Here is a 22573-nt window from a genome sequence, read left to right as displayed (position 1 = left end):
TTTTGGATGTCAAGAGATTTATTACGTAATTTCCGATAGCAATATTTTCACGGAAATATCAAAGATAATTGCGCCAAAGCAGAAGTAGGTACTAACACCTATTCATAATTTTAATCCAATATTCATAATTTAAAAACGTAGAAATCTTAAAATGTTAGCATATTGGGTAATTAGTTTAGTTACATTGTTAAATGCCTATTTAGTTACAAAAATGATCAAACGTCGAACGGGCAGATGGCAAAATCCATAAGTACTTTCTAGACTCTCAACTTAACAAAACTTCAAGTTGTTTATTTTCGTACATAATAATATGTCGAACTGTGCACGTGCCATTAAATAAAGCACTCAGAAGTCAGTGAAGTGCCTATGTCTGTAAATATTGGCTTCTTAAGTCAACAGTCTGACTATGCATTTGTTAAGAGTTCATTCATTCCGTATTTGTTTGAGTATGCGCGCTTTTTCTGAAGGTGTTTATGCTGCCATATCTCTTAAAGTTTGACTGCCATATTTTATCATTCCTATTAGCTTTTATAGTCATAGAGGAATCAGTTAAACCTTCAATTATACTATCACTTATCCCTTACCCAATCCTACTAAGGATCCTTCTATAAACTTTTTTTTTTAAAGATAACTGCGATTTTATCTTGTGTCGCGGGGACAACTTTTACAAACATACAAATAACGGACACAAAGCACGACCAGACCCGAAAAAAATATTTGATCGCACAAGTAATTGTTCCGTCTGGAAATCGAACCCACGACCTCCCGACGCTATGGTATTGGCGGGGCGACCTAAACTCCTGCGCCACGGAGGCAATCAACTAATCTTTAGTTCCAGTTTTCAATCAAAGGTTGCTTTTCTTTGTTCATCGTTTATGGTTGCGACTCTATTTGAATGCGTGTTAGGAAGTGCGGAAAATATATTTATGAACGGTTTTTTTTATTATTATCGTGTAAAACATCAACGATAGAGATCTAACAGCTGACTGCTATCTATGAATCAGATTAATTTACTAATAACGCAGGTGTTTTTGCCATAAACCAGTATACAAACGACGCCAGGGAAATTTCTCCAAACGAAAGCCATTATTCACGCCGAAGTGCTCAAGTTTTTTAGTCAGTCATCGTTTCAACATAAACTCACTCAATTGACATTTCAATTCATGATTTAAACAAACTTTTTTAAAATTCCACCATAATCAATTCGGAAACTGTGACCAGTGTCGGTTGAAAAATAAATTATCATTTATCTGCCTTGATACTCGTTCACTTGACACTAATGTTCACGAAAAGCCATAAAAAGAGTGTTTATTACAAAGACACCTTGCAGATCGTTCGCTATCACATTTCTGCTTTTACCGTTGCTTTTGAGAGAATATTTACAATAATCTATTCTTTTTACGAGTCCAGTTTGTTCCTTGCACCGTTGCAATAACGGTAAAAGTCCCTGCAAGTAATTTTAATTTACTTTTCATAAACTTGAGTTGTCAAAAGGATTTTAAAAGATTATAAGTATGATATAAAAACAGTTATCTTTGGCAGGGAACTTCCACTTGTCAGATATAATTTTCAAGTATAATTTTAAAGGTAGTTTTAAATACAGGAATATTACTTAATTTCAAGGATCTCAGCAGGGATCTCTCGTTGTGGACTGTTAATTAAATCACGCCTAAGAGCGCACGCACGCGGTTGATGTGTAAATTCGAAATAAGAGACCAATAATAACTTCAAAATATTGCATGAGAAATTATTTTATACCTTTCAGTTATATGGCTACATTGTTTGTACCTTTAACGAGCCTATAAAAGTCGTAAAATGTTACGAGTAAATATAATAAAAGGTGTTTTTGTTTTGTTGTAGATGGAGCTGAGGAGGCACAGGTCTGGCGGGACCTCTTTCCTCACATACTGGATATTTCTGCTACAGGTAAAGTCATTATTGATTGCAATTATTGATTGAGGCCTTTTATTACATACATCACCAGTTTTATAGAGATTAAAAAGGTCACATTAAGATCAAAGTCTAACCCTTAGTAGGCAGCCTTGCGTCCAAAGTTCGCAGCTAGTGGAGGTGTACAAAATTCAGAATGATAACATCATTTACCCGGACGCTAATGCACCCGACAGTGACCAAGGCACTTTACTAAGTTGTCGGACTATATTATCTTAATTAGAGGCAGGTAGATAAGTAGTGACTGCAGGAATTAAGCAGAGTCTACCTTTAATGTAAACTTTCTGGTGTCGCAAAAGCGTTTGATGTGGTTTAGATTTTATAGTTCTTTAATATTATAATTGAAAACTAACTCATTTGGAAATGTATCGATAAAAATAAAGTTACTACATCGGAATACAATATAACTAAGGCTACCAAAATTCTAGCCCAAAAAGGAGATTATGTACCAAGAAAATTGACCATGAAACGTGTTTTCGGCAAGGAAGCCGATTGTACCACGAAGGTCGTTCAAGGTGCTTGACCTAACTCGAAAGACCACTAATAATACGACTATACTAGTCGTATTAGTTAATATTAGTTTATGTATCGATTATGTTAATAGCTGGCCTTTGTTTTTTGTTTGAATTATTCCACTGAATATTTGATAGTTGATTACATTTCATTAGGAGTACATGGTTTTTATTGACTATTATTATGCGTTACAAGTTGATAAATACGATAAGACGAATTAAAGTAGTTGTTTATATTAAAAGCTTATGAGATATATCTTTACGGGTAGATTATACTAAGAAATTGCAGCCTGGATTTCAATTTTAGATCTCTAATAAATATGTTAAAATTATTGGAAATCGACTCTTGTAATGATAAAGAGCAATCCTGAAAGATTTATGCATGCGTTAATCAATTCCGACATAAATCTCGATAGAGTCATAGATACCTGACAGAAAAGCCCTGTCTGGGAATCCATCTCTGGCCTTTAACGTCTACTCCGTCTGTACATAGGTGCTATTTTAAATTACCAAAAGCCTTTTCCGCCTTTTCGACCATTCTTTTATCAAATAAACATAGACTCCTATTACCTTTAGCTGTTAAATACGTTGTATGTCATCCTCTTAATTTATGTTTCAGATGTTAGGCAGTGCTCGCCGCGGGGCCGAGGGTCACGGGAGACTGATGGACCCTCCAGCTCGCAACTCCATGTGGCGGTTCGGTTTCCCCAACCCTGTCAATTATAACGACAATGAACTGTTCTGTGGAGGGTATGCAGGTACGGTTATTTTATTAACATCCTTAATAATATTATGCTATTCTTTATCCTATGATAGTAAGTAGTCATTTGGTATTGATTCCTTTAAATAAAATGTAGTGGTTTGAATAAGTAAATAGTTATATCGTTGGCTAGTTTCTAGGACTTTACTTGACTAATATGACTTTTAGGAACTGTTAGAGGTTAGTTCTATTTTGTCTTGCTCTAATGATTAGTTTAAGAACGCAATTAATCACCGATTAAATTAGTCTAACTGTCATAATACTTTTGCTTTATAATTCCGAGAAATAGAAAAATGATTAATGCTTCTTTAGCCCTCCCCTTAACATCAATTAAAACTCCGAACAGAGCAAAAACTCATCTAAATTTTCATAAAGTCCCACAACTTAGTAGAGAGCCTTGGCATGCATGATTTATGTAAATGATTATTAATAATTCTGTGTAGCTACAAAATAAAGAAGCTGTTCAAAATAGGCCACCGTCAGCTGCATAAGCCGTCAGTGGAGTACTAAATTCTACATTTTGTATACCTTCGTCGGCCGCGAACCTTGCACAAAAGGCTTTCTATTAAGTTGTTGGACTATAGTACCTACCAAGATTTAAGTTTACAGAAAAAAATGGCTTTTATTTATCTACTAAGTCTTTGTATTGACTTTTTCGCGATCCAAATTATTTCGGCGCCACTTTTTATAAAACTTTAAATGCTATTACCGATGTCTTGTTATCTATATCTACGAGTGAAGTAAAAAATAAATTGGTCAAACACTTCCGCATTGGTCAATCAATCATGTTAGTAAATCTCTGTTATTAAGTCGCTTGTCTACTGCCGACTTTACAGTTCCCGCCCATTGTTGAAAAAGGAGGTTTTTATCTAATTGGGCTGTGCTAATGTTCAATCAACACCAGAATGATGGGAAATAATTGCTAAGTTGCGAAAACTATTTGATGCATACAAAATTGAGACAGCTATGCAATGGTAGAGATCTATTTAAGTACATAATAATATGTGATAAGTCGCACGCTTGCTATGTTACAGGATTTGAGCAATGCCATAAATATTTGGAGCTTAAACTTATTTTGCCCGTGCTCAGCAAAGCACTTGTTTGCCAAACAAGTTCTTTTCTTCTTGCTATAATCGATTCATTGTTGACATTTCACGTCAATCAACTGTCAAAAGTGTCAAAACTAATTATTTTTAAATTTTATAATCTCTAATTACGCAAGAACATCCGCAATCAGCCTCTAGTCGGGGCATTTGCCTTACATTACAAATAAACGCGAACATATTTTTTTCCACTCTATTGATTCCTTTAATGATGCAAAGAGGCAATGTACTTGCGGAAAATTAAGTTCGTCGAACTATCGTTAGTATCCTTCAAGGTTGGAGTCTATTTTATAAAAAAATAGCAAATGCGAGGCACGTTTGTCTCAGTTGTATTCTGTATTACAATTGTTGAAAGTAAACAAATAAATTCCTTCTAATGGCTCTGGTTATTGGGTTGTGTTAGATCCGGAATATATTGTTCTGTGAAGTTTTACCGTCAATGTGTATGGGATGGGTTTTGGGATTCGGTTTTAAAATGCTTTGATTTTGCAACAAAGGTTAACATATTAGGTCGGGGAAAAAGTCTTTTCGCATTATAGTATGTATGAACTTTTAATAAAATCTTTCCTCTACACAAAAAAGCTCGATATTTGGGTACCTCACGAGCTCGCTGAAAGAAACCTAATGAAAATGAAAAATGTACTGATTTGTGATTCTTGAAGCAAAAGAGATTTTATAACAAGTTTATACATACTAGGTATAATGCGAAAAGACTTTTTCTCCGACCTAATCACATCTACGAAAAATCATGCCTTCAGGTAGAGATCAGAAACGAAGGTTAAATAGCTAATAGTATGTTTCTTTGGTTGCTAACCATTTTATTTTATATTAGACCTATCAAATAGTTAATACTAAAATAAAATAAAAATTGGTTGTCAAATAAATTCCTCTTTAATATATTGAATGGCATTAATAAATGTTGGCAAATTATCAAACTGTAATGATAATTTATTAGGACTATTTCTAACATAGATAGGTTTAGGTAAATCAATAAAATTCGTGTTTAAACGTTTCAAGATTATTATCTTGACATTTATATCAATGATACCAAAATATTTTGTATTTACATAATCCCTTAATTTACTAAAGTTCAATATAGTTTATTGCAAGTATACATTACAAAAAGTATATACATTTCATACCTTCGAATACATCAAGTAGTTCTAGACCTAATGCATTTTTTTTTATATTTGGGGAAAGTCACACACGTTCACCTGATTCCAAACTAAGCAGAGCTTGTACTATGGTAACCAGATAACTGATAAACATACTTATATACTTCTAAATACATAAGTACTTATATGTATAGATAAATTTACAACCTAGCTCAGAATAAATACTCGTGCTCATCACACAATTTTTTGTCCTGGGTGGAATTCGAACCAACCACACTCGGTACTGCGATTATTGCGGCGAGGTGACAACTGAACCGTCAAGTTACTGTTATCTTTTTAATTTGTTCATAAATTGCCGTTCATAATTGCCGCATAAAAGTTCGAGGTCTTATTTAAAAAAAATTCTATTGTTTTTTTCGTGTTTTCAGTTCAATGGGAGCAAAATGACGGCAGATGTGGAGTCTGTGGAGACGCTCATCATCTGTCAGAGCCTCGGCCTCATGAAGCCGGCGGCATGTACGGTAAGGGCATCGTCACCAGGCATTACAGCGTTGGACAGGTTAGTGCCCACTTATAGACCATGTAATAATCTAAATTTTGATACGCATACGCTAGGTTTTTAACTAGTCTATTACTATACACATTAGAGGCGCCCATAGCCAGTTGCGCTCACTGGTCGGTAAACGATCTGCGGCTAAGCAAACTTTGACGCGGTCATACTATAGATGGGTGACCGCATACCTACTGGTATTTAAGCTGGGCGTCTCCGTGCTTCGGAGGGCACGTAAAAAGTCGGTCCCGGTTGTTGTCAATTAAGATAACAGTCGTTAAACACGTCATAGGCCTTCGGGCGGCTTGAACCACTTTGACCCTATTTTAACCACTAACCATACGATTAGAAGAAGAGTATGCTTTTATATTTTTGTTAAAAACCACCTTTACTTAAGTTGTTTGAGCTATGACTATTTTTAGCTTGTTCTGTTCTTATATTTGCATTGATCGACTGTCGTCATAATTTCGAATCTTAATATAACTTTCGGTGGATATTATTATCAGTCGATCGTTAGGTGTCTAATGAAATTTGACAGGAAATTGAAGTGGAAGTCGAGCTGACTGCCAACCACCTTGGAACGTTCGTTATGAAGCTCTGCCCGAACAACAATCCTAAACAGGAGGCCACACAGGAGTGCTTTGACAGGTCAGTTATTATAATGTACTAGCTGACCCGCGCAACTTAGCTTGCGTCACATAAGAGAGAATGGGCCATAATTTCTCCCGTTTGTGTAACATGTTTTTTTGGTACTCTGCTTCTATTGGTCGTAGCGTGATGATATATAGCCTATAGCCTTTCTTGATAAGAGAGCTATCTAAAACTGAAAGAATTTTTCAAATCGGACCAGTAGTTCCTGAAATTAGCGCGTTCAAACAAACAAACTCTTCATTTTTATAATATAAAGTATACATATATTTATCAAACACAGGATTTTCTTTCTAAGGCATTATTTTAAGGCTTTGGATGCGCGACGGTTAATATATTATTTTGTCACAAATAATATGGTTTAAGTAGTCTTATGCCACTTTTGAGCATTGAATTTTAAATTTGAAATGACTAATAGTTAATTATTTTGTCAACTAATACAAACCATACAATAGCAAAGAAGAATAAAAATTCATATACATATTCTATTTCTGTTCATGTACTTAAAGTTAATTTTCTATCTAATGACAGGTACCCGCTGTACATTTCCGAGACTCGAGAAGACAGGTTTCTCATCCCCCTAGATACAGCCAAGAAGGAAATCTTCAGGTACAGGGTGCGGCTTCCCCCCTACATCACGTGCACGCAGTGTGTGTTACAATGGACCTATTATACTGGTGAGACAAAGAAAGGATGTTTTTTATATTGATAGACTATCAGTGAGTTATGCCAGACCATTGTTCGTTATTGAGCTAGGAATGAGCTTGCATTTATATGTGTTTTTGATTATTATCGACTAGAAATAATGATGTTTGGTTAGTAGTCTTTAGCCCATAGGCATACTTTAGGCATCAGCTGCCAGTACCAAATCCTATAGAACTCGTAAATGGTGTAAGTAGTAGTTTTACTGCCTCGGTGTGTATGTGACTGCCGCGCAAGAGGTCTCGGGTTCGAATCCTGGGTCGGGCCAAAAAGTATTTTCTGTTAAGAATTTTTCAAAGATTGCCCGGAGTCAGGAAGTTAAGGTCAGAGACCTTCGTGCCTCGGAGAGCACATAAGCCTATAATTCCTGCGCCTGACCCCTCATTGGTCGTGTGGGTTATCTGTCCCATCGGGCTATGAGAGTGTACCTGTGTATTGTGCACACACTCGGACACTATAAACAAAGTCCTGCACAGATGGCCAGTTTCGATGAAACTGACCGCCGTTGCCGGATATCGGCTAGGAGGACATGACTTTGATGGATTGACTGTCTCTTCAGGTAATATGTGGGGAATATGCTCGAACGGAACGGAAGCAGTAGGTTGTGGTCGATCAGAGACGTTCAGGAACTGTGCTGACGTCAGCGTGGTCACCAGCACCGGAGGTCTACCACCAGCCTTCGCCGGCGACTTCAGGAGAGACTATCCCTTCCTTCTTTACTACAGAGACTATAACATGCCCAAGAACGTATACCCACTAGTCGTCAGGTGAGAACTACAACGATTTGTCAGTGTATTAGGTCGGGGAAAAAGTATTTTCGCATTATAGTATGTATGAACTTGTAATAAAATCTTTTCTCTACACAAAAAAGCTCGATATTAGGGTCACGAGCTCACTGAAAGAAACCTAATGAACCGTGTACTCATTTGTGATTCTTGAAGCCAAAGAGATTGTATTACAAGTTCATACGTACTATAATGCGAAAAGACTTTTTCCCCGACCTAATATGTACCATTCATGTCCACACTTATTATGTGTATCTCCATCACTATACTTTTATGTGTCATTTATAAACATATATATATAAGTACTCTATGTATTCTGGCTTAATATTTTCAGAGAAAAACTGATGAGAATACGTTTGGGACAGTACATTATTAGGTAAAACACGTATATGTTGTAAAAAATTACATGTTCATTGTCATTAACTTGCGTTATAATATTGATCGTTTTCTTTCAGCAACGATATTGATACAGATACAGAGGCCATAGTTCCACAGATTATTAGGTATATTGTCATGCCCTTGTTATGTTAAAGGTAATGGCTATCGTCGTGGTGGTGCCTTTGTGAATAAACTTTCACCTCTCCTGATGTTATAATATGTTGTTAATGCGTAGTGTATTGTACAAAATTGTGTCGTAACTAACAAACTATCAATCCCTATTCTTAATGTAAAATATTTAAATGTGTATAATAACCCCCGGTTTCTGATAGTGGTAGTTTATCTATTCAATAGCGTTTTTTTTCTGTTTTGACCGTATTGAATAGATAAACTACCGTTAAATGTACCTCAGAAATCGGGGGTAAGTTGTGTAAATAAAGTATTAGTTGTGACTAACATGACTGTAATGCGTGAATGTAGAAGCCCCTCTGTATTATACCTGTTTTAGTTTGATTTGTGAATGCTTCGTTTTAGACCTGTCAATGTAGTGCAAGATGTTTCAACGGTGTATTAGAAACTATAAAAATTGCAGACATTGGCCCTTAAAAGTAAAAAAAACAAACTTAGAAATACAATTATCTAGAAAGTAACCATCTTCAGTGCTATTTTGGGTACATGACGTAGAATCATTTAAGTTAATAAAAACGAGTTTTAACGAAATAGTTTCTAGTATAACGTCACATATCATATTATTCCATATTACTCGGCTGTACATAAAGTGCCAGAAGTTTTCTAACTAATTTAGGCTATGTCTAATATCTACGTGCATTAAATTTCAGGGATCAAGTGTGTGTGCCAACTCGCGCGTATCGGAAGCTCCCAGGCATGCTGAGCTGGTGTCAAACCAACTGTCTTCGGTATCCACCTAACTGTCCTGAAGATCTTTGTACTTGCCCGTAAGTAATCCTACTCAAAATTGACGACTTTTTACCGTGAATCTTCAGTAGAACTTGAAGTCAACAAGCTGAGCTCTGATTTTCATCATACTCGTAGAAATCTTAGATCTGCATAATATAAACTTAGATATAAACTTTAGACCAGTGGTCCCAGTGGTCCGAGGAAGTCAAAATATGGTCAGGGAATGATTTTAAAATATATAATTCATAGTGTGATTATTTCACTTTATTTTTAATATACTTACATACTGGTACCTGCTAACAAGAATAATATAAAAGTGGTCCCGGACTAAGAAAAGGTTGGGAACCCCTGCTTTAGATAGAGAAAGAAAATCAAATCCAAAGTACTCAATATTGCTTACCCATCTTTTATTAGATAGATTAGATTAGATTAGAGAAAATAACGCAATACCTATGCTTGTCTGTTTCCAGGAACACATGTGAAGCCATCGGTGAGCTGGAAGGTCGAGAAGGCGCAGACGTGTACTGCATGGACCAGTGCATCGTGTACCCACCACACTGCCCCGCCAACCGCTGCCATTGCTACTAGGACACTTTGAGAAGACCAGCTACTTTCTAAACCATTGTCAAATACAAAATTAAATAATTCATTAATCAAAGTAATAAAACATTGACGAAATTAACTCTGGTATATTAGAGCGCCTTGCAAAAATGTTATAGCAAGATTTTTTTATACAATTATATTTAGGGAATAAACAAAATACGAATTGAAAGAAAAACAGGTGATCAGAATCAATTTTTCTAGTTTCTTTTCATCGTTAAATACGATAGTGAACCTTCAGATACAAAAAGTTAAGAAAGTAGCTTGTGTGTTAATACACTTGTATAATATTAAAATCAATTTATTAAATAGGATCTTCTGTATATTATATAAGCAATATATAAATATTGTATCGCTGGTTGAATCCCTCACTTGTCAGAAATAATTTGACAGCTGAGTGATTGACAGCAATTATTGACATTTGAATCCCTGCGTTAGCGTTTGAGGGTTAGGTACTTTTTAAATAATTGGGGATTTCGGGGAATTCTTAAAAAAATATTATTTCATTGTTTTCAACTCATCTACTTACTTATATGGTTGTTTTGAGTAGAAAATTTACGATTATTTTTTATTTTTCGTGTTCGGTGTAGCAATCACTGATTAATTTCGCCTATTGTATAGTATATTTTTTATCTATAAACCTATGTATATATTATTGATCTTTTTAATACTACAATGTACAGTTTCTAGGATATTATTTAAGTGCAATTTCGACATATTAAGCAAAAATAGTAATTTTATTCAACAATTACCGGTTTCTTAAACAAAAATTGCCATACTTATTATACTTACGACACGTGCCAGAAATAGTATAGGTAGTAAGTTGTAAAAGATATCTTTTGTGTTTAGTTTTCCAATATTTTTGTAAAATAAAATACTCGTAATATTAATTGCAGTTTTAATTTTCCGATGTACAATATTATCTGATTTTAACACATTCCTATTCCTATTCACCTGTTCCCGAGTGCCCCAAAAAAGTATTGTTCAATTATTAGTGCTTATTAAAACCTCAGATATCGTAGCAGGTTCGTTCGGAGTATTCCTTTAAGCCTTTTAAGGGCTTGTAAGATTGGTTAAAAACCAGCAATAGAATTTCCTTAAATTAAAGGTACTTACTAGTTACTGTTCTAATCACAGTAAGTACCTACCTACTTAGTTTTATTCCTCATCTCGTTGTATGCGCCTGACGTAATAATCTCTGCATTACGCAAAGATATGAAAGATAACCGCATCACGAAAAAAATAATTAAATCCGTTAACGATAACTTTTGATCATATATATTTTTAAATACATTTATATTCATGTTATGTTTATTTAAATCTTTTATTATCTTTACCTTATTAAAATTATAATGTTAATAATATACACAAGAATATATTAATCAAAACTTGCAACGTAAGTCAATACTCTCCCGTGAAACGGAACGCGTATGACATTGACGTCGCTTATCAGTCGGTCGATTATTATTTACGCAAAGTAATTAAAAATATACATAAAAACAGTGTTTGGATTAAATAAAGCTAGATAAACGCACTATGAGTGATTTATTGGATGAAGATTTGGAGTTTCGTGGCGGCACTTTGCAGCTGTCGACGGAGACTGTGGTACCTGAGAGTTCAGAAAATAATCGCACTCAAACTACGGAACAGCCAGGTAGAAGAAAACCTCCGAATAATGCTAACCCCTCGGTGTTATCTGGTGCTGATTCTTTGACTTCTTCCACGTCCTCCTTTGCCGGTATTATTTTTATAATATGCTGTTGCAATATTGTTCTCTACCGTTATTATTCATGAATTAGCAAGTATGATTTTTTATTACGCTTAATTAATATATTCAAGAGAATCAGTCGCTTGTTATGTATAGCTTTGACCTTTATAGCCTGTCGTTAGGCCTGTAGAATGTGTTTGTGTGCTTTGTATTATACCCAGCATTAAATCCTTATCCATCATGTTTTGAAGTTCAATTAAAAATAATTTCTCATAAATTTAATCGTAAAAATTTTATTATGCATTTCTTTATGCCAGTATTGAATCATCTAAGGCATGCTTATTCCACATTCATACAAATATGACTTTGTGAAGCTATCTTTGTTATCACTAATTTATCATTGCTAAGTCTTCAACTATCATCTGTACCTAAATTCTCACAAAATGTACCACTCTTTATTTTGGATCTGTAAAAAAACACATTTTTCATTTTTATGTGATTATTGATAAGACATCAACAACATTGATCCACATAGGTATTTCAATATCAATTTAGAAAAAACTGTTTCATATGTAGGTACCTATACATGCTACCTTAATTTTTTGTATGTTTTATAACTCATGCAAAAATGCCTGAGTACTAACAATCTATATAACCAAAGTAACAAAAATTTTACTTACACATTCACTCTTCAAAATATCATACCTTACATCATTCATATCATTCCATATAACTCCAGATGCCAGAACAGAAGAGCAGCAGACAACTGCAGCGGCACCAACAGCTGAGAACCAGGTGTTCCCTCGGTACGATGTGCCGTTTGACAAGGAGAATATCAAGGACTTCTTCACCTTCCGCAAAGGAGTCGTGGAGACTGCCATCCAAGAGTGCATCACTGCACTCCTGTTCCCTGAAGATGGAGTCTACTTGGGGTCCTGGTTGCTTACTGAGTGAGTGCAGTAGTTCATTAAAATTTTGTTTAATATTTCTATCATCCATGGGTCCTTTTTTATCTGTCTTAATAAGTTACTCTCAATATGTTTATTGCAATTTTAAGATATCATTATGGAAGGAGACCCTTGGAGTGGGACATTAATGTGTTAAATTTATTGATTTATTATAAAAGGTACAAATATCTATTATGTATTGGTTTTTTTTCTTGAAGAGTCATATTATGCTTTTATAGCAGCTAAGAAATTCAACAGTAATATTTTTGTAACTGTCAAGGAGCCCTTATTTGTGATAAATTATTTTTGGGCTTATCTACATAGTACATACATAATATCACAATATTATCTTTGCCCTTCAGGAATCTTTTTAATTAGCAGAATTCACCATGTAATTTCATAACAAAAGGTGATTGAGCTATAAGCTAGGGCTTATAACAATCTAGATAATATTTCAGTGGGTACTGATAACTATTTATTGTGTCATTTTTTGATACATTATGAAAACAATCAATAGCATTATAAAATTAATATATTGATCCAACCATTTGTCTGCTATAATTAGTAACAATAACTATGAAATAATATTCCATTGTATGTATGTACCTGCACCTGGCCCAGTTATAGAAATACAGGTGTGATAGAATGGCTATAACATCATAACTATTAAACTTTGTCTTCCATGATTTATATAACAAACAGATTAACATGCTTTTTAAACCCTGATCAGAAATTGGTATAAATTTGTTTTGTCCTGTCATTAACAATATTAGCACATATAAAATACTAGCTGATCTGCGCAACTTCGCTTGCGTCACATAAGAGAGAATGGGTCAAAATTTTCCCCGTTTTTGTAACATTTTTCCCTGTTACTCTGCTCCTATTGGTCGTAGCGTGATGATATATAGCCTATAGCCTTCCTCGATAAATGGGCTATCTAACACTGAAAGAATTTTTCAAATCGGACCAGTAGTTCCCGAGATTAGCGCGTTCAAACAAACAAACAAACAAACAAACAAACTCTTCAGCTTTATAATATTAGTATAGATTAGTATAGATAATCTTGTATGATCCATAGATAATAGTTTCTAATCTTACATATTTTAAGAAATGTGCTCTAGCAGTTGTATTTGAGGTTTTGATGATGTTTTGGGGGGTCACATGCCTCCTAACACCCAAAGCCTTCTTCTCTGGATCTGTCTCTTTTACACAAGACTTAATCAAAGACTACAGAAGTACTTAACTCTAATTCAAGTTAAAATTTTTTCTGCAGGATAACATTATGGGACAATGAAAAGGAAAGGATTGTGTTGCTCACGTCAAGGCTGGTGATGACTATAAAGTATGACTTCATTGCTATGAAGCAGTTGGACTTCAAGAAGACATACCTGGATGACCTGGACACCATCGTGATTGGAGAACTGGTCTACCCACCATCTTCTTTAGTACCGTAAGTGTCTTTTATGGATTTTATTTTGTAGTTATACTTAAAAATTTGTTTTGGGGCATTTTTATGGAAAAGAAAGTTTCTCATTGCTCTTATAACGTATGTTTGTAACGTAGGTACTTTCGCGACCTGAAAATGTTATTGAAATAGATGCAACTGTTTACTCGTGAAAGCAAAATAGACAGATTTACTTGTGTACTTGTTGAATATGAATTAATATCACAACAAATATTCTGAGACAATCAGACAATAGGTAGGTATAGGCTAGAAATATTCTTGCTCAGTTAAAAATACACAGTGTTGTCTGTGGTCAGGATTGGACAAAGCTCAGTGCTATAAGGAAAATCGAAACAAATATTAGTCCTAGTTTATATAATATACAAACACAATTAATACTAATTCATTATTAATTATTTTACAACCCATAATGATTGGATCAATAAAAAATACGGAAAACTGTAAAAAATTCACATATGTGTATATTTTGTACCTATTTATCTAGTTCAAAACATCTCGTTTGTAAAACATTTTTATTTATGTCTATTTACATGCCAATGTTATTATAATTATTATGTATGTTTATATATTTATTGTTTATTTTGAAGTCTGGCATGTAGCCACTTGTTGACTTTGTAAACAGGTTTCTGATATATTTCTAACTCTATAGCAGTAAATAATTAATGATTCAGGAATATCGTAAATGCTCGATTGTCTAATGTTTATTTTGAGTTTTTATGTTAATGTGAAATTTAAGTACAAAAAAGCCCTGACTTCAAAATAAACATAAGTATATCAATATTCAATATGTATCATATAGGCCTCATCATACACAACGCAACACAAATCTCCGATACGCAACGATTTTTTTGTGTCCACGCGACATACACTATTGAAGAAATAAACTACCGCTAAATATACCTCAGAAACCGGGTGTAACTCAAATAGGTCACAGGGACATGTTGCGCCAACATTTGTAGAAACACTGCATAGTACAAAACAAAGAAGCTTTCTACTGTCTCTCTCTACTCCCTATGTATGATCTTTAAAACTACGCAACGGATTTTGATCCGGTTTTTAATAGTTATAGGACTCTTTGACTGTCTCTGTGGCGTAGTGGTTAAAGTCGCCACGCTGCTGCCATTGCGCCGGGAGATCGTTCGATTCCCACGCGGAACAATTATTGTTTGTAATTCTTTCGGATCTAGTTGTACTTTGTGTCCGTTGTTTGTGTCTTTGTAAAAGTCCCCGCAACACAAGAGTTATTCTTAGTGAGGGAGTTGTCTTTTAAATGAAATAATAACAATAATAATTAATAATTTATGTGTAAAGACTTTTTAGGCCAGGCGAAGCCGAAGTTGCTAGTTATCTATTAATTAATAGACACAAATTACGTCGCGTATCGAAGATTTATGTTGCATTGTTTCCAAACGGTCTTACGCCCGGTTTCTGAATACATTTAACGGTAGTTTATCTATTCAATAGCGTTATTTTTATATGAGTTTAAACGTTATTGAATAGATTAACTACCGCTAAATGTACCTCAGAAACCGGGATTTACTCACACATCGGTTGATATACAGTCGTTTAAACGGCATCGCGTCCGGCGTGACGACGGTCGTGAAGGACTGCGTGATAGACCGCCTGTGTCGCCGGCCCAGCGCCGAGGACTTCGACCACCAGGCCAGCAAACTGTTCGATCCCAAGTATTTTGAACCTAGGTACTTTCAGTTGCTGTAGGATACACTTATACTAGCTTGTTCTCTTTAGTTCATTAGCTCTTTCTAGAATTAATTTTGTTGTAAAGCTGTTTAATATTGCATGATTGGGTGTTGATAAACTGAAAATTTTAGGTTTTTTTTTAAAGGATGTTCATAGAGGTTGATGTAATGTTGTCAGTTGGTAAATAACTTTCATTATGTAAAACTCCTACTAATATTTTGTTCTTAGCTTTGTAAATTTTCATCTTCTATAACGGTTCTAAGCTTGTTTTTGTTAATAGTTTAAATTATGTAATATCCATGTACATATTTTTGTTGCACATTTCATTAAGCATAATCCATATATAACTATATAACAATTTATTATAATTATGTAACTACAATTTATAGGGTTGTATACATTTAAATAGTATACTCTTAGGTCATTAATTGGTACATTCGTTTTGATAATACAATGTCATATCCATACATACTTTGTAGCGTACATTAGTTGGGTTATTTTGAAACCAAGATACTGTGTAGTAAATAACGATAGCTGAACCAAAACGTAGTTGAATTATACATATTTACTATCTGTTATTTTGTAACTACAACATAGTAACATTATCTACATATTAACACTAATAAGTTACAAATTATTCCAAGAAAAGAGATAAATAAGTTATAAAAAATATTATTTAAAATAGTATTTTTCGTAGTCTTTCTTTTCAACATAAAAATAAAAAAGCTAACTTTATATTATTTCAACTAACATAATTGGGTAGTTGACTGGTTTACGAAAAATATTAAATATGTACTCGTAAAAGTTTCATCTAAAATGGACATGCTCTGTAATTTTTTTCGTAAATAATGGTGAAATTGTAATTATTACAGAGTGAAACATTTCATTTGGGACTCATTTGATACCAACAAAAATACGAAACTGTGATGTCACTACACCGTATTTCTATATTGAAATGTGTTTTTGATATTTAATAAATAGTAGCTAATCTGACTTGGTAGTCAAGTAACCAATTAAATTGTTGTAGTCTATACTCCATTCTTAAGAATAAAACCGTATATTTCTATTCTAATTTGATATACATATAATATATAGTCTTTAATTATAATGCTATGGTGAATGTTTATACAACATTCCAGGGAGCGACATCTTCGCGGCGTGCGCCTTATGTGGAATAAAGGAGAGCCCTTACCGTTGAAGACTGTGTGGAATCCGTTCAGCCAGGATGTGCCATTCCTCACCTTTGCCTCGCACCCTATCTTCTGGCATAAAGGTAATACTTACGACTAGAGATCTGAGAGGTATCTTATTTTTGTATGAAATTGAAGTATATTTCTTGAAATTATGAGCATTCTGTATTTAATGTATTAGAAACTATTGACTTTTGGCAGAATTAGATCAGTGTACAAAATTAAAATTAACTTTATTGTCCAAGATTTTGTTAAGGTTATTTTTTTTTAATTCCTCTTTAACTTACTTCTGTGGGACTTTTTTCTTCAAATAGTACCCTACTGACTTTTTCAGTGATATTATTTTATTTATAACTTTACGCCTTTTGTAACCAAAGATGTTGATAGATATCATTATACTTATACTTATTTTTCGATGTCCATTGTGTTAGTCCCCTATAATAGCAAGCGAGCTAAAAGATTTTCTTTTTTAGATTTGTATTTAAAAACACTTCATAACATTGATTTTCTGCCATCTTTCTAGTTTCAGACGACGACGTAGAAGAGAAATCAACATACGACATGGAGACCTTCGCGGTCAAGCTACAGCGTGCCATCGAAGCTATGACGTCATCGGCCTGCTGCATCCACCACTCGCCCATCGTGATCCAGAGCTACGTGGGTGTGACGTCACTGCTCCACAATAAGACCGGCATGGGCTTCTTCAAGGTCAGAGGGAAGTTCAGCTTCTAACTGTAGGGAGTAGCAATGAGGTACGAAATATAATACTATACTGGTGATATACGATAGTGGTTATTGTCGTATAGGCCGCTGTGTACTGGATGCGTGCGCGTGACGTGTGCGTGACGGGTACGTGACGTATGCGAGACGTATGCGTTTCACGCTGTGGTTGAATATTGTACATTAAGTACACCTGTGTGTTGCGTGCACGTATACACCCGCACGTATTTGGTCTGCAGCAGCCTAAAAGCTGTGTTTATATTATACAAGATTGTATTGAAGAGAGAAGCTATTTGCAGGCTATGTATTGTGTGTAATTAAAAGAAATAAGCTAGCCAAAGTAGTTCTGTTACTAACGCCATCTGTTGGTCAATAAATGAAACTGTATTATTCTGAATCTACTAGCGACATCTAGATTATATTGTGAGAACTAAGTATCTAAATACATAAAATCACTCTTTATTCTTATGATGGTAAGTAGAGGCCAAAGAAAGTTACTCGCTATCCCTGCCAAATTATTTTACTTTATTATTATACATTCTTGTATAATATAAATACAGTTTCAAGCCACGTATGTTGACTACGGCGATAGATAAACGAAAAAGGCTGGAACGATGTTACGTTTAAAAATATTTATATTAAAGAACTTTGTTGTGGTTTTCATATTGTTATATTTGTTTAAGAACTAATTTATAAGTTATATTTACTACCACTAAACTTGCCAAAAGATAACCGGCTTTAAAATATAAGAATGTGTGAAGAACTATAAGAGCAGATCGAAATAAATCTTAGAATATGAAAACTGTGTTCTCGGTTCACGTCTGATATATATATATATATATTTGTCAATTTATTTTTACACCCCGCAACGCCTTAAAAATAACTATGGGCAATGTACGTTAATAAATTATACTTATTATCTTATAATTTGATCGCGGCAAAAGTCTAGAGCAGTGATTTTCGTTGTGTTTTCAGTGGTACTTAATATAACTTAAATAAAAAAGCCTTAGCTTAATCGCGATTTCTTGGATGTAATAAAAAACGGCCTGCATTTTTCCATCTGTCTCATTCATGTGTTTTTACCGTTTGATGCTAGAGGCTAGATGCAAGAAGAAAATATGTATAGTTTTATGTCGAGCGCAACAGAGTTTGTAAAGTACTTAATATTGTGCTCTTAGCCTTGTTGTATAAATAATTAAATATCTTTGGAAGTATATGATAGCTTTTCTTTAAGGTTTACAACTGACGATACTATCCTAACGTCCTATGTAAAACGAAATGCAAGTTAAATTTATGAACAGTTCTTGGCAGGCGTTTGTCGTGACGCCTGACATGGGTGTTATTACTTAATTTTAACTTTCCACAGTAAAGCTAAGCGCAGTTTATGTGCAGCATGTTCCATTTGCACATTCTTTGTTTTTAATCTGTGTGTTTGTAAAAATGTAATTGTTTTTAAAAATGTCATTTACACATCGACATAAATATTTGATAAGTAGTTTCTTTGGTACATGTAATGCCCGCCCATAAAAAATGTTTTAATATTCGAGTGTGCAAGTAATTTGTCAGATAATCGTGTCTATAGATACAAATGGAACTTTAAAAAGTGCAGAGATTGTCTATCGTCAGTGTTGCCTACAAAGAAATAATTAACTAAGTTGGCTGTGTTTTCTTGCCAATGTTATGCTTATTGTAGCTTACGGCGGATAGATTTATTTAATTAAATATATTGTGATAATTTTATAAGTAATACATTGAAATTAGTTAGCTAGATGTTTGTTGTAGATTTGTTTATAAGTATTTTAAATTATTTCCTAATATTGTTATAGTTTATTTCGATAATTATGTTGTTGAATTGTTGATTTTTCAAAAAGTATTATAAATATGAGATTAATAGCCAATTTCATCACATCTAAATAAGTATCATATATATATTCTGGTGAAATTTTGACAGTATTCATATGCTGTCATTATCTCTCTTGGATTGGGTATCTGACACTTATAAGTTGTGATTACTGGCCCTAATAGTTACCAGGTTGTAGTTAAATATAAAAGTTGGAATTACCTTGGACAGGAATTAATAGTGAATGTAGCTTTTGCAATCAATTATAGATTAAAATATAATACTAATCGTATATAGGAATATGTGTTAAACTTTTAAAGTTGATGAAGAATATAAGGGGATCAGAAGATGATGGTTTGTTCAGGTATGAAGTAAAAATATTATGTCTATTAACTTCAAATATGATGAGTATACAAAGCACTAGTTTCAATAAATAAATTAAAAAAAGATATGTTCCTAAAATTATTTTAAATATGTACATCTAGACGTTTGAAACTGCTTCTGAATTGAAATACTTTCTTTGAGAGTAGGTTGGTATCTAATACTGTTTTGATTTATATAATATCTATTTAAGTTATGGTAACTAAGTTTATAGTTTTATTATCTGAGATTATTAATTGAAAATAATTAACACAGCATATTAAGTTTTTAATTGTCCAATTCACAAGCTAATGTGTGCTTTGCTCAAAAACAATTTATTGATTTGTGTTTAAATTGTGCTAAAATTTTATTGTAAGCCGGGTGAATTGATAAATGTGTACTTATTATTATTAGTAAGTATAAATAAATGTCTAAATTTAATATTGTATGTTCCACCACTTCTGATTAACCGTTAGATAGCTTACCAGACAGAATTGACAGTAGTTTTTATAAATTTGCTGTCACTTTATCTATTGGATATGTTATCTGATAAACATCTTTAAGCTGTGAAACTGGCCCTTTTAATAATTTTATAAGTTATTAAATTATATTTCTAACTTATGTTGAATTTTACTGTCACTGTTTGTTAAATATTTTTCATTATAGTATAGTTGATCGTTTTAAATTTTACTAGTGACGGTCAAAGCTCTTTTTGTGTTTCCAAATACATTTACTCTCTATATGTAGCATTTAGTTATGTAGTATTATTTAAGTGATTTGTGGGATCCTTGCCCAGCAGTGGGTTTATTATGTACAATATGCTTCCAAATATTGTAGCAATGTTATGTATATTTATGTAAATAAATTTAATTATTATATTAATGATAATCATGTTTAAATTGTGTGGAACTATTTTCATATAGTTATTTTTTGTCATTCGCTAGTCATATTGAAATATGTTCAAGACTTCACATTAAAATGTAAACATTTGTGAGTAACAGTGAAATAAACGTATCGGAATTGGAACCTGATATATTGTGAAAATAAAGACATTATTCTGTCACCAAAATAAGTAAAACTTAAGTTATTTTATCTGAGCTATAAAATAAATCCTGAAATGCACTTTTTGGGCTTTAATAATGTACCTAATAGTACATATATAATAATATGCTTAAAGTTTCGCGTTGCAGGTATAATTTCTAATATTATATGAGAATCAACTCAGTCAAGCATTTTACCTCGGATTCTTTAATGTTTCGTATGTGTAAACTGCGCCGAAACGTCAAACGGTCTCAGGTAAAATGCATGGTTACGAATAGGCAATACAGATAATATTACGCTGTATACCCATGTGGGTAGGCTGGTCATGTACATCTACAAAGTATTAATCTTAAAAATCTTCGAAAAGTACCATTAAAATCTGCAAAAGTTTATTTTATAAATAACTGAATTACATAATAATATGTTTTTGTGATTTATTCCGCCATTATCTTGTTGTCAAGTTAAATAAAGAGTTACATCGTTTGTGTATTATCTCAATGACGCCCGTTTTAGTATTATCAAATACGTAGGTAGCTGCTGTATGATTACTTATCTACTTAACCCTATGGAAAATAGCGGTCGTGATGTTATTATAGAATCTATATCTAAATAATAAAGCAGAAGAGGATGTTTGTTTGGATGTTATAGTGTCAGAAACTGCTAGTCTGATTTAAAAAGATATTTTTGCGTATACAGCCTCATTTATAAGGAAGAATTAACACCACTCTGTGGACTACGGGACGGGCGTTATCGTTAAATTCGAGTATGAGTAGTATAAAGATACATAAAACATGAATAAAACCACGCCTTCTCATAGGGAGTAGGCAGGCTCTGAAGAACACCACTTGCTACGATCCTTACAAAGTTCTTTTGCTTCATTTACATCTATACATCTTGTCATACAGGACCGCAGGTTACTATTGGTATAGAAATTACCGTCTACGTTTCGAAAGTATTATTTGATAATCATGAAACGGGTTATAAATATCGATAACGTATACTAAATTAAAAATCACTCATTAAATTAAATTTTATTAAGTTTTGCAGGCCTACAACAGTTATAAAAATATTAAATAAATATTTTGTTTGTTAAAATACAGTGTATGTATTTATTTATTTATTATAATGTTATAAATAGTTATATATGTTGTGTTAATACGTACTGTCATGTATACTGACTCTTGTCATCAAAGTTTATCATTGTCTTTAACTATTAAATAATATTTGAATCGCAGTTTGTAGTTTTATTGAAAACTTAGAATGTAAGACAACTGTCTTTGTTTATGTAGTCTGTGCTGGGTTCGTAGCACTTATTGGATGGTACAATAATTATGAAAACGTGTATCATGGTATAGGGTGACTCCGAAAATTAGGGGTAACTTTGATAAATATAAAGAACAACTTGCATATAAAGCTAGCGACGGGGTTTATTTTATGGTAACTAGTACTTAAGACCACTATGGATATATTTGCATTGCGACAATAAATATGAACACGTTCTATTCACAAATACTACATACATTAGACCTAATGTAAAGTTACCCTAGTTTCAAAACACCCTTCTTTTCTTTTTATTTATA

General features: G+C 33.4%; 2 protein-coding genes across 7 annotated transcripts in view; both read left to right on the top strand.

The window, feature by feature from the left end:
- LOC142972601 (uncharacterized) overlaps nucleotides 1-10911 on the top strand; it is a 60848-nt gene extending 49937 nt beyond the window's left edge. Inside the window, exons 2-11 of one of the 2 annotated variants that reach the window (XM_076113857.1) lie at nucleotides 1861-1926; nucleotides 3082-3220; nucleotides 5869-5999; nucleotides 6529-6638; nucleotides 7170-7315; nucleotides 7900-8107; nucleotides 8460-8501; nucleotides 8581-8628; nucleotides 9343-9459; nucleotides 9892-10911. In XM_076113857.1, the coding sequence (XP_075969972.1) occupies nucleotides 1861-1926; nucleotides 3082-3220; nucleotides 5869-5999; nucleotides 6529-6638; nucleotides 7170-7315; nucleotides 7900-8107; nucleotides 8460-8501; nucleotides 8581-8628; nucleotides 9343-9459; nucleotides 9892-10009 (1125 nt within the window). In that variant the 3' untranslated portion in view covers nucleotides 10010-10911. The remainder of the gene's footprint in view (nucleotides 1-1860; nucleotides 1927-3081; nucleotides 3221-5868; nucleotides 6000-6528; nucleotides 6639-7169; nucleotides 7316-7899; nucleotides 8108-8459; nucleotides 8502-8580; nucleotides 8629-9342; nucleotides 9460-9891) is intronic. The other variant, XM_076113858.1, reaches the window with a different exon arrangement.
- A 553-nt stretch (nucleotides 10912-11464) lies between these two features.
- On the top strand, nucleotides 11465-22227 carry LOC142972600 (tumor protein p63-regulated gene 1-like protein). Of its 5 annotated transcripts, none has more exons than XM_076113855.1 (6): nucleotides 11465-11675; nucleotides 12469-12679; nucleotides 13950-14126; nucleotides 15704-15841; nucleotides 16982-17115; nucleotides 17556-22227. In XM_076113855.1, the coding sequence occupies exons 1-6, from the start codon at nucleotides 11558-11560 to the stop codon at nucleotides 17762-17764; spliced, it is 987 nt and encodes a 328-aa protein (XP_075969970.1). In that variant the 5' UTR covers nucleotides 11465-11557; the 3' UTR covers nucleotides 17765-22227. The 5 variants fall into 5 exon arrangements, with proteins under 5 accessions (XP_075969970.1, XP_075969969.1, XP_075969967.1 ...); XM_076113854.1 differs by having other exon boundaries at nucleotides 11465-11759; nucleotides 15704-15814; XM_076113852.1 differs by having other exon boundaries at nucleotides 11465-11759; nucleotides 15704-15826.
- The last annotated feature ends 346 nt before the right edge of the window (nucleotides 22228-22573 follow it).

This window comes from Anticarsia gemmatalis, chromosome 4 (assembly GCF_050436995.1).
Source record: "Anticarsia gemmatalis isolate Benzon Research Colony breed Stoneville strain chromosome 4, ilAntGemm2 primary, whole genome shotgun sequence".
Classification (NCBI taxonomy): domain Eukaryota; kingdom Metazoa; phylum Arthropoda; class Insecta; order Lepidoptera; family Erebidae; genus Anticarsia; species Anticarsia gemmatalis.
Note: the sequence above shows the minus strand (reverse complement) of the source record. Positions and strands in the feature narration are given on the sequence as shown.

Excerpts from the sequence above, each read along its gene's own strand:
- LOC142972600 (XM_076113851.1), top strand. The coding sequence starts at position 11,558 with ATGAGTGATTTATTGGATGAAGATTTGGAGTTTCGTGGCGGCACTTTG. Across the intron at positions 11,760-12,468 it reads TTCCACGTCCTCCTTTGCCG|ATGCCAGAACAGAAGAGCAG; the intron begins GTATTATTTTTA and ends ATATAACTCCAG. Across the intron at positions 14,127-15,703 it reads CCACCATCTTCTTTAGTACC|TCGTTTAAACGGCATCGCGT; the intron begins GTAAGTGTCTTT and ends GTTGATATACAG.